Source organism: Ochotona princeps, chromosome 6, assembly GCF_030435755.1.
Source record: "Ochotona princeps isolate mOchPri1 chromosome 6, mOchPri1.hap1, whole genome shotgun sequence".
In the NCBI taxonomy this organism is placed as follows: Eukaryota; Metazoa; Chordata; class Mammalia; order Lagomorpha; family Ochotonidae; genus Ochotona; species Ochotona princeps.
In genome coordinates this window covers 75172673-75186488 of record NC_080837.1, presented here as the reverse complement: position 1 = coordinate 75186488, position 13816 = coordinate 75172673, and the positions used below count along the sequence as shown (strand labels likewise).

The following is a 13816-nucleotide window of genomic DNA, read 5'->3' as shown; positions in this document are numbered from 1 at the left end:
GCAAGTGTATTTTTTTGGAGACTTGCATTGGCATCCTTAGAAATCTTCCATCCTTAGAAATTCTGGAGACTGCCAATGACAGTGGGAGTACAATTACTCAGCCAAGTTATTTTTTCAGTGGCAATAATAGGGCCCCAAGATAATAAAGACCAAGGAAGTCATAGTCAGGGTGGTCAGTTACCATGGAAAACTTCAGAAATCTGTGCCAAAAAAGAAAATTCATCATTGAGTTCATAGTAAAGGGTTATACAGGCAACTTGACATCTACAGCTGGAAAGAATCTGCATCCGACGTGAAGTGGCTTAACTGGAGTTATCACAAGAGGGATTAAACACCTAAGCCACTTTCCAGGCCCAAGGAGGTTCTGAGCTTTGTTGGGTCTTGACTGAAAGAAGGTCAAGTGCCCCTGACAATAAAAACATTCCTGCAATACACAGCCATGAATGCATTGGTACGCCTCCCATCAACCTCTCCCAGAGGGACATAAAGTCATTCATTAGGCAACTTTGGCATCAGTTAAAAAAAAAAAAAAAAGATAGCCCAGGTGAACACTAGATGAAGGTTTTGAATAGTCCTTGATCCTCAGAGACTCAAAATGTCCCTTCCTCCATGAGACACAGCAGAGGCTTGTGGAGGTCAAATGAAGAGATATATTCTCACAGCTGGTCTGCTGGACAAGTAAACCCATCCTGTGCTTATTTCCCCTACTTCAAGATGAGTTCTGAGCTATCTAAAACTGCCCACTCCCTACCTTTGTTCCCTGGTAAGTCAGGAAGTTGTCCACTCTCAGCTCGATAGAACAACAGAAAAGATGCAATGTTCTGACAGGGGTTTCAGAGAGTAGTGCCAATCAATCATTCAACACTACCATGCAAAATGACAAACTGCTACACTTTATACTAATTATCAACAAAAGAGGAAACTACAATGTGTGGTGGTCCCTTTCTAATTTATTGGCAACATCTAGCACATTGGACCACTTGTCCTCGCCCATGACTAGGCAAGATCTGAAGAAATCCTGTTGAGCAAATGCTCCTGAGTAGAATCACATTCCTGGCTAAGCCTCCCAGGAGAGTCCAGCATAGCTGAAAGCATCTAGAGTGTGTGTGGCAGGCACAGACACTGCAGGGGGGGTGTTCTCTACTGAGAGAGAGAAGGAAGGAAAGAAGAAAGAGGAAGGAAGGAGGAAAGGAAGGAAGAAGAGAGAAGGAAAGGGAAAGGGAAGGGAGGGAGATCATGGCCCTGGGACAGAGGAAAGATCTGACTGGGAAACCCCTGGATTTATAAACCAAGATGTTGTCTTATCCACTGAGTTGTCACAGGCACACAGACATTCTGAAGTTGTTGCACCTGGGACACTGAGTCTGCACAGGTCGGGGAAGTACTCAGGTGCTCCCATGGCAGTTTTGCCACCTCTCAGTGGCACTAAAGGGCTGCATATCCACGGCAAAATTCCCTTTCAGCTACTGATTTGAGCTAATCTGCTTTCAGCCAGAGAAAGTCTGAGTCAAGGCCCCACTGAATGTTTGTGATCATTATTTTAGTGTAAAACCAGTGACCCTCACGGGATTATTTTCCTCAGCCACATTCAAGTGCTTGGGTGTAGGAGCAGAAAGGAGGATCAGTGCCAGTTTGTTGGTAGATGTGTGCATTTAGGAAAAGAAATAGAAAGCCAGGCTAAGGGGAAAAAATGACATGAGAGCTGGGGAAAGGAGAGGGACTCATGGATTTGAGCGGCCAGCTGGGAGAAATATTTTAGCTGACAGTTGAAGTAAATGACTGCGAGTGTTGGTAGTATCAGAAACATGGTTGGAATGAAGAACTGAAAGTGCAGTCATCGCGGATTCTGCTCAAGGTGTGCTACACAGAAGTAGAGGGAAAATGGAGAGACCAAATAAGTGCAAAGAACGATGAGGCTCAGGGCCAGCGGAATGCAAGGGGAGGGACATAAGGCAGAGGAAGAAATGAGTGAGAAGCTAACCAATTTCAAGGATGAGGCAAAAGGCCCAAGGACGCAGAAGAAGTTACAGTTTGGGTATTCTAGGGAGAAGATGTGGAAGGGAGACAAGATGGATGTGAACAGGAAGCAGCAGTTAAACATAAGGAAACTTCAATGTTACCTCCATGAACAGAGGACACACGCCTTGGAGTGAAAGGCTTTAGGGCAGGCGAGGTATAGATGGAGAAGAGATGGACTGGTTGGAATGCCCCTTTTCTGCACAGACAGAAGGCTCTTCCTAACCACAAGGTCAGGTGCACACAGGAATCCACAAATTACTGCCCAAGACGAGATTTAAACATGAAAACAGGATCACAGGTTGCATTTGCTGTCAATAAATTTAAATATGGCTTCTGAATCCAGAGGTCATAATTTCATAAAATCTCCAATTTTTTCTGAATTAGAAGCAGGACAACATTTACAAAAACCTATAGAGAGGGTATACCAGCACTGATGGTGCCAATGAGAGAGATGAGATGATAAAGATCTCCTACTTTCCAGTTCTTTGGACCCTAAGCATTTTAAGCTTCCTGATGTCAGATTCTTTGCACAATGATCAGTCTGATCTGAGTACCCAGCCATACTTTTCATCTCAAAATATGAACAAGTAGAAAATGGAAAACTCGAGCAGAAGTTCCTCCTACGGGGCACAACCTTGATGAGGCAGAGCACACAGGATGCTGGCTCAAGCACCAGGCTTCTTTTTGGACTTTGTTCTCGTTATCCTGACCTCACATGGGATGCTCACAAAAGAACTGTATTTAATAAACACTGATGGAACTTCCCGACTCCCCAAACAGAGACGTGCTGAATGGATTGGCCAAAGTTCTGTGTTATTGATGGAAATAGCATGCTTCAGTTCCTAAGTGGAAAATTATTACTATAGGCTGCTAAACACCAGTTAAAACATGCTGGTGATCTTCTACAAGCCAAATCTTTGCATTTCTAATTAATAACTTTGAAACTGCAGTGAAAAATATAAATGGGTAAAATGCAATTTTATGTAATGTAAACCACAGAAAGATTACAAAAGTAATAAATCCAAAATCTTTAGTCAAGGAACAGTTTATTTTTAATACACAAAATATTTCCTTACAAATGGCATACTGTCTCCTAGTAAGAGTGTATATTTGATTGGGGGGTGTGTTACAACTTGAATACTAATTATTTTAACAGAAAAGAGATCACATGAGGAATAATTAGATATGTGTTAGCCTCAGGAAAAAGGACAATTAAGGAGCACAAGCTATTTGGAATAGAATTGTGTTTTTTCTTACATAGTAAAGCAAGATGGGCTTTTGATCACATTTTCCTGTAAGGGACTCTTTGGAAAGTTATCTTTCATTTCCAAGGTTTTGTTTTTGGGAAGAAGTCTCTCCCACAGGAAGCCACGCTTTACCAGCATTCAACTGGATAAGCAGGAAGCCCAGGGTCTCCTCCAGGGTGTTCCCAATGTGCAAAGTCCCCATGATGAGCACCATTTTTTTCCTCCAAAGAGAGGTCTTGGGGAGGTCCGTTGACCAGTATTGGTGATGGATCAAGTTTCCCTTAGTCTTCAGATCAAGGCTCTCTATTAATTCCATCCCACCACAACATGAGCCACAAGGAGATAGCACATCCCAACGATGCAGGACACAACCATCATTGGGAAACCCAACCTGAAATGCAAAGACAAATGGGTTAGGGCCTCTGGCATTGGGGAATACCATGAGATACACATTTACTGTTATTATATCCCATTGTTGCAAATGAATATGACCTGAGGATCCTTGCACCTCCATACAAAGTTTATTACCTTTTGTGTCTAGAAATCAAAAAATACAGTTTAGCTCACATTGTATGGATGCATGTCTCACATTGTATGGATGCATAACCAACCATTATGTATAATTTTTTGAAGATCTGCTTCAACCTTTTTTTCACAGTTTTAATTAATAGGAGTCTCAATATGTTCATCTATTATGTCAGAGCATTTGAAACCCCTGGCTGTTCCCTCCTACTGTGTCATCCCCAGCTAGCCTTCTCAAGATTTCACAGAGATGTCATGTCATCAAGAGGTTTCTAAAGTTCCTCACCCTCAAAGTCTGGGGGAGCTTGAAAGCTAGGTTTGGAAAATGAGGCCATCTCTTGTCTAAGGAAGGGAAGAGGGAGAGTAGGGTTTTCTTCCATCTTTAGGGAGGCATGAGTTGTGTAGATATACACAAATACAGAAACAGCTGGGGGGAGGCAATTGGCATGGTGGTTAGAATGTCGTTTGGAATGCTCACATCCTGTATTACAGTATCTAGGTTCAAGTCCTACCTTGCAAATCTGGCTTCCTGCTACCGCATGCTCAGAGATAGCAGGCGATGGCTCAAGCAATTGGGAGTCTGCCACCCTGATGGGCAACCTAGATAGAGTTCTGTGCTCCTGGCTTAGGCCTGGCTCAGCTATTACTGGCATTTTAAGAATGAGCCAGTAGATAGAAGATCTTTCTCCATCTCTCTTTCTCTCTACTTTTCTCTCTCTCACTCTCTCTCTCTCTCTCTCTCTCTCTCTCTCTCTCTCTGACCCTCTTTCTCTCAACACAGTGTTTCCCAAGCAAACCTCTTGGAATGTCCAAGCCCAGAAGCAGCTTATGGATGCCACCGCTGTCTCAGGGATGACACCAATCCCAGGAAAGAGCATGTCCAGGTATTGATGTGAGCATTCAGATGCCATCTGAATCACTCCATCATGTCACCGACAAGAGCTGGACACTGGGAAGGCCTCCGCACACATGACTCCAACAACTGGACATACCACCTTCTGAGACTGACATGAGCATTTCTACTTTGCAAATAGGATTTGAAGAAGGAAGCATACTTGCCCAGATTTATTGACTAGTTTGCTGTGGTATAAAAATCCAAACCCCATCAGTCCAATGCTACACTGCTAAACTAGTAATTCTTATACACTTCTCCGTGGATGTGGGTATTGACACACTATCGATGTGGTGGGCAATTGATGCAGCAGTTAAGTCATTGCATCAGAGATGTGCATCTCAAATGACAGTGGCTGTTTCAAGTTCCAGCATGTCTGGAATTTGAAACCAGTTTCTTGCTAATTCATATTCTTAGAGTCAGAAAATGACAGTTGAAGTGTTTGGGTCCCTGACACCCATGCGAGAAACCCAGATTGAGCTCCTAGCTCCTGGCTTCAGTGTGGTCCAGGAGTGAATCGGTTATGTATTAGGGGCCATATAGACAGAGACACGCATGCTATGCATCATTTTCCTAACACAGCAAGCCAGATCATTTAATCCCCATTACACAAATTAGAAAACTGAAGCCAGAAGATGTTAAGACCTTTTACAAAGACCACAGCCTGCATGAGGTAGATGGTATATTTTTCTGGCTCCCAACAACATATGCAATCCCCCAATAGAATATCAGAATCATTGTTCAAGTCAGGCTAAGGCCAACACTGCCTTGGGTCCCCTCACTGAAGAGCCTCACTAGATGCAAACTCCAAGTTAGTGAGAGGGAAGAGAGACAGGAGAAGGGGAAGGAACATGCCTTCTCACTGGCAAAATATGAGCCTCATCCTGCCAACAGAAACATGATGAGAGCCATGACCAGGATACTTCAAATGGGTTTTTAAAAATTCATGCACAGCTTTTCATTTTGCAAATTTTTTTTCATTAAATTTTTGAAGTCCGCTCCTAGGTACAGATTTCAAAAATGTTTTGAGCCAAAATGAGCTCATCTTTATTTACAGTTTTCCATGACCATCTGAAATACACTAATATGTAATCCTAAATATTTTAGTACAATATTTTTAAAAATACAATCAGAAACAGGCAAAAGAAGTTTAATAATATATTTTAATGCAAAATACTCAACATTATATTTTCCACATTAAAAACATAAAATTTCAAGGGATTGTTTCATGTATTTTAAATACTAGGTCTTTTTAAGTCAGAGTGGTTTTCTATTTACAATGCACCTCGGTTGGAACTTGCCACATTTCAAGGCTCGGTAGCCATGGAGGGTGGCAGCCACCATATTGAGTGGCAGTGCAGCCCTGGGAGGGAACGCTTTGCAGCCACAGAAGCATTTGTAAAGGCAGGTTGGTGGCTGTGAGTTGTTGCATGGGGAGCTGGCCCTGGATGCTGCCTCAAGGTGGATGTCCCAGTTAACAAAGCATCTGAAGAGAACTTAACAGACCAGAGCAGGTAGCAGCAGTTCAGTGGACCTGATCCATGGACCTATGGCCTCCATGCAAAGGAGCTCAATGCAATGGCCTTCTTAGGTTGTGGCCATTGGGGGAGGGAGAAATCCTTAAATATTAGTCTGGATCAGGCCAAGAGATCACGTTGTTTATTGGGCTGTATGAGAGCAGCATCGCTGACAGTGCTGAGAACACCTGAGCCTTTCCAGAGTGAATTGGAGGCCAGCGGCATGCTCTTCCTGGTAGAACTTCAAAGGCTGGCTTGTGCCTCCTTGGGCCGAGTCCCTGCTGCTTTCTCCTCTGAGACAGCCCTAGCTTGATAGGCATTTCATTGCTTCCCTTAATTCCCAGCTGGGAACCAGCTCCAAGGAGATTTCCTCAAGGGGAGGAAGTAATGACTTCCTGGTTGCCACCAGCAGGACTCCAAATACCCAGGACACTGATGCTCCAAGTTCACCACAGATAGCTCCATTTCCCAGAAGATCAATTTGTCTTGCTCCCCAAGCCTCTCAGCCAAGCAACACCTTCACCAAAAGGCTTAGCAAAACGTGTTTGCTCAACACCCAGCATCACACTAGGCTGTGCTTTCCCTCCAGCGTTATTTTCAATCCATTTGGGCTCTAACACCGAGCTGTGATATAGAAGACAAAAACACCTGAATGTCAAGGCACAAGTCGAGATGCAAAATGTCAGATGGAAGCCCAGACAGACCCTGCATCACACGTATTTAGTTTTAAGTTAAAAATACGCCTGTACTGGCATGCAGTTCTGTAAGAAACCAAAGCTGGCAGATTTCTGGGAAGTGGGCTGCCCCAGCACCCTGCCTGGAGCATTTCCAACAGAGCTTGGCAAATGGAACACGGAGCTGGTTTTCAACAGGAAAGATTTGCTAATGAAGTCTCCTACTTGAGGTTTACACTGAAATCATTCTTCCTATTTATTTTTCCTTCCTCCCTCAAAGGCTTCAGTACACACCAAAACTACAGCTCTTAATCAAAAAGCCATTTCACTAATGCCTTTCTGTAAAGTTAACTTGCTTGTGTTTCTGAGGTTGCCACAGGTGCACACAGTTCACACAAATTCCTCTTCCTTCCCTTATTTTCATTCTCGGTACCTCCATTGCCCTACCCACACCCCTCTCCATCTCTACAACTTCTCTTGGGATCCTCTGGGCCTCCCAGTACAGGTAATACTCCCATGCTCAGTCCCCATAAGAAGGCTTCCTTGTGTATTTCCTGCTAACAGTTAGCTAGCCCCCTTCTAGAGGAAAGGCTAGCTAAGCTTCCTGCCTCTCTGGGAAGTCTAACCCCATCATTATGCAGCCCATAGCAAGAGGAAGGAGTGAGAGTGAGAATGAGGGGAGAGGAAGGGCTGAAAGAAACCTTAAAGAAGCCCACAGCGAACAAAAAGCAGATTTTTCTAAATTTTATTTTTATTGAGCAGTCAGATATACAGAGAGGAAGAGAGAGAGGAAGATCTTCCATCTGCTGCTTCACTCCCCAAGTTGTCACAAAGGCCAGAGCTGAGCAGATCTGAAGCTAGGAGTCTGGAGCTTCTTCATGTGGGTGCAGGGCTCCAAGACTTTGGGCCATCCTCAACTGCCTTTCCAGGCCACAGCAAGGAGCTGGTTGGGAAACAAGGCCTCCACAATTAGAACTGGCGCCCATATGATATCCTGATGCATGCAAGGAGAGAACTTTAGCCACTAAGATACTGTTCTGGGACCCAGAAGGCATATTTTAAACTGCCAAGTGGTATCTGGGATCCAGCAGGGAAGAAGACAGAGAAATGGTTACAGACACCAGGGCAGGGAACAATGCTTCCCTGTGAAGAGGCCACGCTTGGGAAGGGAAAGGCACACATGGATGAAATGCTGCCATTTGTTTTTTTTTCCTTCTATATACTTTGCAATCTATAGTGGTTTCTTCAATATGTATTCAATCTTTTTTTTTTATATTGCACATAACGCCAACATAAAAGAGGCTAACAAGTACAAATAATATAAAAGAAATACAGAATTAAAGCAAGGTAATTCAGTACTAGGAGTGAAATACTGTGCTTGCTTGGAGGGGTAGAATGGGACACGCAGAGGGGGAATCACAGGTGAGAGCTGCAATTTGCTATTGTGTTGTGCCTTGATATGTATTCAATCTTATGAAATGTCTCAGTCAAGTTAGACAGTGAAAGAGACAGAAACTAGGGGCATCCTCTCCCCTCATCCTTTGCTTTCTAAGAAAACGCCTTCCCCACGCCCCCACACACTTTTTGTGTCCTCTCAGCTCACTGCCTCTGCAAGAAACACACACCATCTGCTCTCCTGGGCAGCCCAGGGAAGACTTGGCATCCTGTATGGACACCCCACAACATTCTCTTCAACATCTCTTCTACAGTGTCCCAGCCCCTTCTTCCAGATTCCTTGCTTTGAAATTTGACTTTCCCTCTTCCAGTTTCTTGAAGAACCTTGCCTCTTTATCCAAGTTGAATAGTAGCAGCTTTGATCACCTCTGCGCGGCAAGCTCTGGGTCCTTACTTCCTTTCTTCCAAATATGAATCCTTTACTCTGTGTTTGTGTGTTGGAGTTGAACACAGAAATTCTGCATTGCATCTCCTGGGCTGACCTCTAACAACCATCTCTAGCAAGCACATTCTTCTCTCATATCTTTAATGTCTCACCTTTAACTGGCATCTTCTATGGATCTACACGCATTTACTGGTCTTCTTTTATCACAGAGATTGTCCTCTGTCTGCTTCAATCCCTCTTACATCACCTGTGCCTTCATCATATGCAGGAGTAGAATAACATGCTGATGACATGAAGAAAACTATCTGCTGGCCCCTGACTTCAAGAAGTCGACAGGGAAAAGGGCAGATATAAAAACAAATCTGGAGTCCACTGTTATAAGCACTTTATAGAAGCCTGTGCTAAACTTGGTTGTGTAGGGCAGCACCAGAAGCCAGCAGCTTTTCACTAAGGCAGTGCTCAACTGGTGGGCACACTGAGCTGAGCAGAGCCGAGGTGTGCAGGCAGCATGACTGAGCTGGCTGTTCCGCAGCATGTAGGAGTCTGACCGACAAAAACAGAGTACCTGGAAAGTCTCAAAGGAAATATTCATTTGGGCCACTCCTTTCATAAATAATGTTAATGATGCATTTTTCCAGAAACATCCATTTTTTAATTCTGAGGTGAACTGGCACATGGTAGGTAAGAGGCAGTTAGGGTCTCTGGTCCCTAGTGAAGCTACCTTTGTATGCACATATAATATCTATATCTGAAGTGAATGTGGAAGAATGTTTTAATTAAGTAAAATAATAATAAGGAAAATACTAAAAACATCAAAAACAAAAACCCTCCTTCTCCCCTCTGAAGTTAGATTACTCTGAGGACTAAGACCCCAGTCTCCATACCCTGCCCAAGCATTATCCCAAGGTGTTGGTCAACTCAGGCTGCAGGGACAAAGTACTGGGACCTGGGGCAAGAACCTTAGCCACGTTCACTCGCTGGGTCCTAAAGGCCAGAATCCTGGGACCAGGCAGTCAGCAGGGTGGTTTCTTCAAAGGCTTGCAGGCCATCACTGCCCTGGCATCACAGGGACTTCTCTGTGTGGGTCTCAGTCCCAGGCTGTGTCTTCACGTGTTCTCCCCTGCACATGTGTCTGTGGTCTAATCTCCTCTTCTTAAAAGGACACTCGGCAGTCTGGATGTGGGCCCACCCTCACCACCTGTTTTCACTCATTACTTCTTGAAGGGCCACATTTTGAACACTAGGGATTGTGTCTTCAACAACACATTTTGAGGGGAGCACAATCTAGTCCACAGAAATGTCCACCTTCACGGCCCGCATGTCCACCCTTCAACAGAGGCTCCTCCTGGTGACTTGGTGGGTACGACCCTCCCTCTAGCACTTAAATTGAACCTCCCCAGTCAGAATTTGCTGCTTAGCCTCAGCATGCTGTCAGTGATGAAATCCTAAAATCTCTGCTTTTATAAGTATTTCAGATCTTTTTCTGCTTTTAAATAGTCTTCCCAGGCTCTAAGTCAAGGGCCCACGGTGCTGCTCAGGTGGGAAGTCATGTTAACCTATGCAAGAGGGTGTTTTACATTGTTTCTCTCCTTCCTTTCTCCCCCTCCTACGTTGAACCTTCTGTATTCCTGCATCTCTCCCTCCTCCTGTCTCTTTCATAATGGCTGCTAAATCACAACACTAATGATTCCCCCCCTTATTAAATATCCTTCAGAGGTAATCTAGGCTCATTTAGGTAGATAGAGCCCCAGTACCCTCTGATTAGCCACCCCAGTGTTATCTCTCCCTCTGCCTTTACATAACCAAACACACATTTGCCCCTGGGGTTGTTCCCTTACCACAGGAGACTGGAAGCAGGTGCAAGCTGATAGCCTATTTCCTCCTCTGTGATACATGTATGTGGCTTCCACCAGGACCACTGGAAATTCTGCTTCCAGGATTCCCTGAATTCACCTCTGAGCGTGTCTGCTTAACCTGTCTCTGAGAGAGAGCTCTTTCCCCATCACCCTCTCCCTGACTACGGTCAGGATGTGCAGAGCACACATCCAGATCAAGACTACACTTGGCATTCACCTACTTCTAACAGAACAACTTAATGCCAGAAAACTCATAAGTATCCTCTCTGTTTAATCCATTAACACTCCCCATGCCTCAAAAGCCACTCTATTTCTCAAGGCAACATTGGAACAGCTCTCTGAAGAACTCTTTTACCAGGGTTCAAGCAGCAGCAGCAGGGGCAGACCCACATGTATGTGAAACAAGTTGGTTGGAGTGGGAATGGTTTAAAAAAAATGTAGAGAAAACAAAGGGACCCATCCCAAAGTGTAGAACATTTTCTCAGCCTAACTGGGAAATCAGCCTAAACTAGAAAGCAAGTGTGATACTAAAAGAGACATAAAGAATTTCATTAATTAGTTTGTAGAAAAGCAGGTTGTAGTGCCAAGGTCATGCAGAAGGCTAGGGAGCTAGACTCTGTGACCAGTCTCAGAAGCAGGCTAAAAGGCAGACAGCTCTCCCATCCCGAAAGGCCCGTGATAGAATTTGTTACCTGTCCTACAGAAGCCACAACCAAATGGGAGGAACAGAAGAGAAGAAGGTGTTATAAGCTCACCACATAAGAAATGTACTGCTTAAAGGATCTTCTACCAACTTTGCAACAGGTATGAAACTCCCAGCTCTCTTGCCTTCCATGGCTTTTTTTGCTTCAGACGATTATCCTCCCAGATGCTTTCCTGGGAACTTTCCCACTGCCCTTTTCAATAGAAGTCTTTTGCTAAAAAGGGTATTCACAGTTTGTTCATCTGCCACATGCTTGGTTGTGGATAGAACCAATCCCCAGATTCAAATCAGCTGTAACATCATCTGTGTGTTGGCCAGGAATCAAGCCTCTCTGCCAGCAGCTAACAGATGTGGCTAGGAGGAGGTGTTACTCAAAAGAGCATTCGTCCCCATTAGGCCAGCCTTCTGACGCTGCAGAGACAGCCTCTTTCCTGTCTCCCCTGAGTACCCAGCCTGTCTTCTATATGTCCTAGGGGTTCTTGCTTGGCATTGGTCTTGCTACTATGCACACAGTCACAGCACCTCTCTTCAGCACGGGGTCTCCGTCAGCTCAGGACTTAGAAAAACTCTGGAAAAAGCAAAGGCCCTACATATCATCCTTAAAATCTATGCATCAAACAACAAGAGCCATGGCCATAGCAGCTAAGGTTTACAGGAATTACTAAGGAGGAGGAGAGCAAGATGCCAAAGGGAGACTTCCCTGATTTCCTGTGTCAATATCTACGTTTTCCGACTTTATCAGCAATTTACAGTAGCATGCATTCATGCATTGCTTGTGAACTGGAAGAATGCAATTAAAATTAGTTACTTAAATCTACAAGGTAAAGGCAAGAGAAAAACAAAACAAATAACACCAGATGTTACAGTTTTGTCACCTATAATCTCATTATCCCAATACAAATGTAGTGTTTTGCCATATGCACATATTTTTTATTCATATGCATATTTGTACTTCAAGGAAATCACATACAGTACACAGTATCATTTCAATATCAGAAACTTGTCAGAAGTAGTCAAACTTCAAAACCTTACCCCAGTGCCCTAGAGAGCCTGTAAACCACACATTGACCCAGTAGCTCCGTTATTTTGTCTGGTGGCTCCAGGGACAGCACCGTGCTCATGGTAGATGCTGTATTTGCCTGTGGAGGGTCCACCCTCTGGGGAACCCCTGAAGCACCTTGTTCACTAAGGATTTGCTTTCAGGGAGCACAAGCTCTGCTCCAGCAGCACAGGGATAATGGCAGGGAATGTTGGTGGTGCTGCCCAGCCAGAGGATGCCACTGCTTCCTCTTCTGAATTTCCTCCAAAGGGAAGAGTGCTACCGTCCCAACTGGAAGACATGCCGCAATCCCTGCCATCCTCTCTCTGGGAAGATCTGGAATAATAAGGGCAGGGGAGCTTGCCCTAATAAGTCCACTGTGGATCATGATTTTAGGCACTCTACATTGCCTTTCTGTGTTGAATATTACAGTTCAGGGAGGAAACCGTAATACAAATAATCTGCATTCAGCTGATCCTATTTTTAAAATTCAGATTTGCTTTAAAAAAAAAACAAATATTCCACGACTCTAGTGACATTGTAGATATATAATTTTATGAGTTTAACCTAAGTGTTTGGCATGAAATATTTGCTGAATCCAAAATATGTCTACTGGGCTTTTAAAACTGCAAATGGATTTTCTATCCATTTTTATTGTGCTGCATTCAGTCATGTTCTTGTTAAAAGGTATAAATTTGTCTGGCCTCCAAAGTAACATATGTACACGAGGAGAATCTGACCGTTAAAAAAAGACGCGTGGAGACAGGGAGGGGGAGGCAGTAGTGAGTGGCCTGGGCGGATAAAGGATAAAGAGAAGTAAGAAGGGCAAGGAAAGGGAGAGGAGTTGAGGAAAAGACCTGTGAGGAGAGCCTTTGGTCATGGAAGGCCACTCAGTTTCCTAGGACACATTTGTTTCAGCAGCAAGAGACACTCTGCACAAAAGAAGGGCTCTTGCATATCTGTTTTTAGAACAATAATGATGGCTCATGTAAATTTTACCTAATACAACTTTCCTTCCCCAACCCCCTCTTCAAAAAAAAAAAAAAAAAAAGGAAAAAGTCATAGTATAGCAGAAGGAAAGAAAACCTGCTGGAGATCTCCCAGCGCTCATCAAGATGCCCTTCCCCACAGCAGCAAAGCAAACTACGGTAGGTTAGGAAGGTTCCCAGGAACACCTGCTCTGGCCTGCAAAGAACCAGCAACAGAACAAAGGAAAGGAGACCAAAGAGTCTCCACATTGTTAGGAAGTTACAAATTAGGCTCCATGCAGAAGAAAGGGGGAAATGATGGAATTTCACTTACATGTCATTATATGCAAAGAAGCATATATAAGAGATTCCATAGGCCTTTTCAATTTTTTTAAGATTTATTTATTTTTATTGGAAAATCAAATGTACAGAGAGGAGGACAGACAGAGAGAAAGATCTGCCATCTGCTGGTTCACTCTTCAACTGGCTGCAACAGCTCGAGCTAAGCAGATCCAAAGCCTGGAACCTGGAGCTTCTTC

General features: G+C 44.0%; 1 protein-coding gene across 1 annotated transcript in view; it reads right to left on the bottom strand.

Moving 5' to 3' along the window:
* Nucleotides 1–3143: 3143 nt before the first annotated feature.
* OCA2 (OCA2 melanosomal transmembrane protein) overlaps nucleotides 3144–13816 on the bottom strand; it is a 222300-nt gene continuing 211627 nt past the window's right edge. The window contains exon 24 of the mRNA XM_004597604.2: nucleotides 3144–3657. Coding sequence (XP_004597661.2) covers nucleotides 3573–3657 — 85 coding nt within the window. The 3' untranslated portion in view covers nucleotides 3144–3572. The remainder of the gene's footprint in view (nucleotides 3658–13816) is intronic.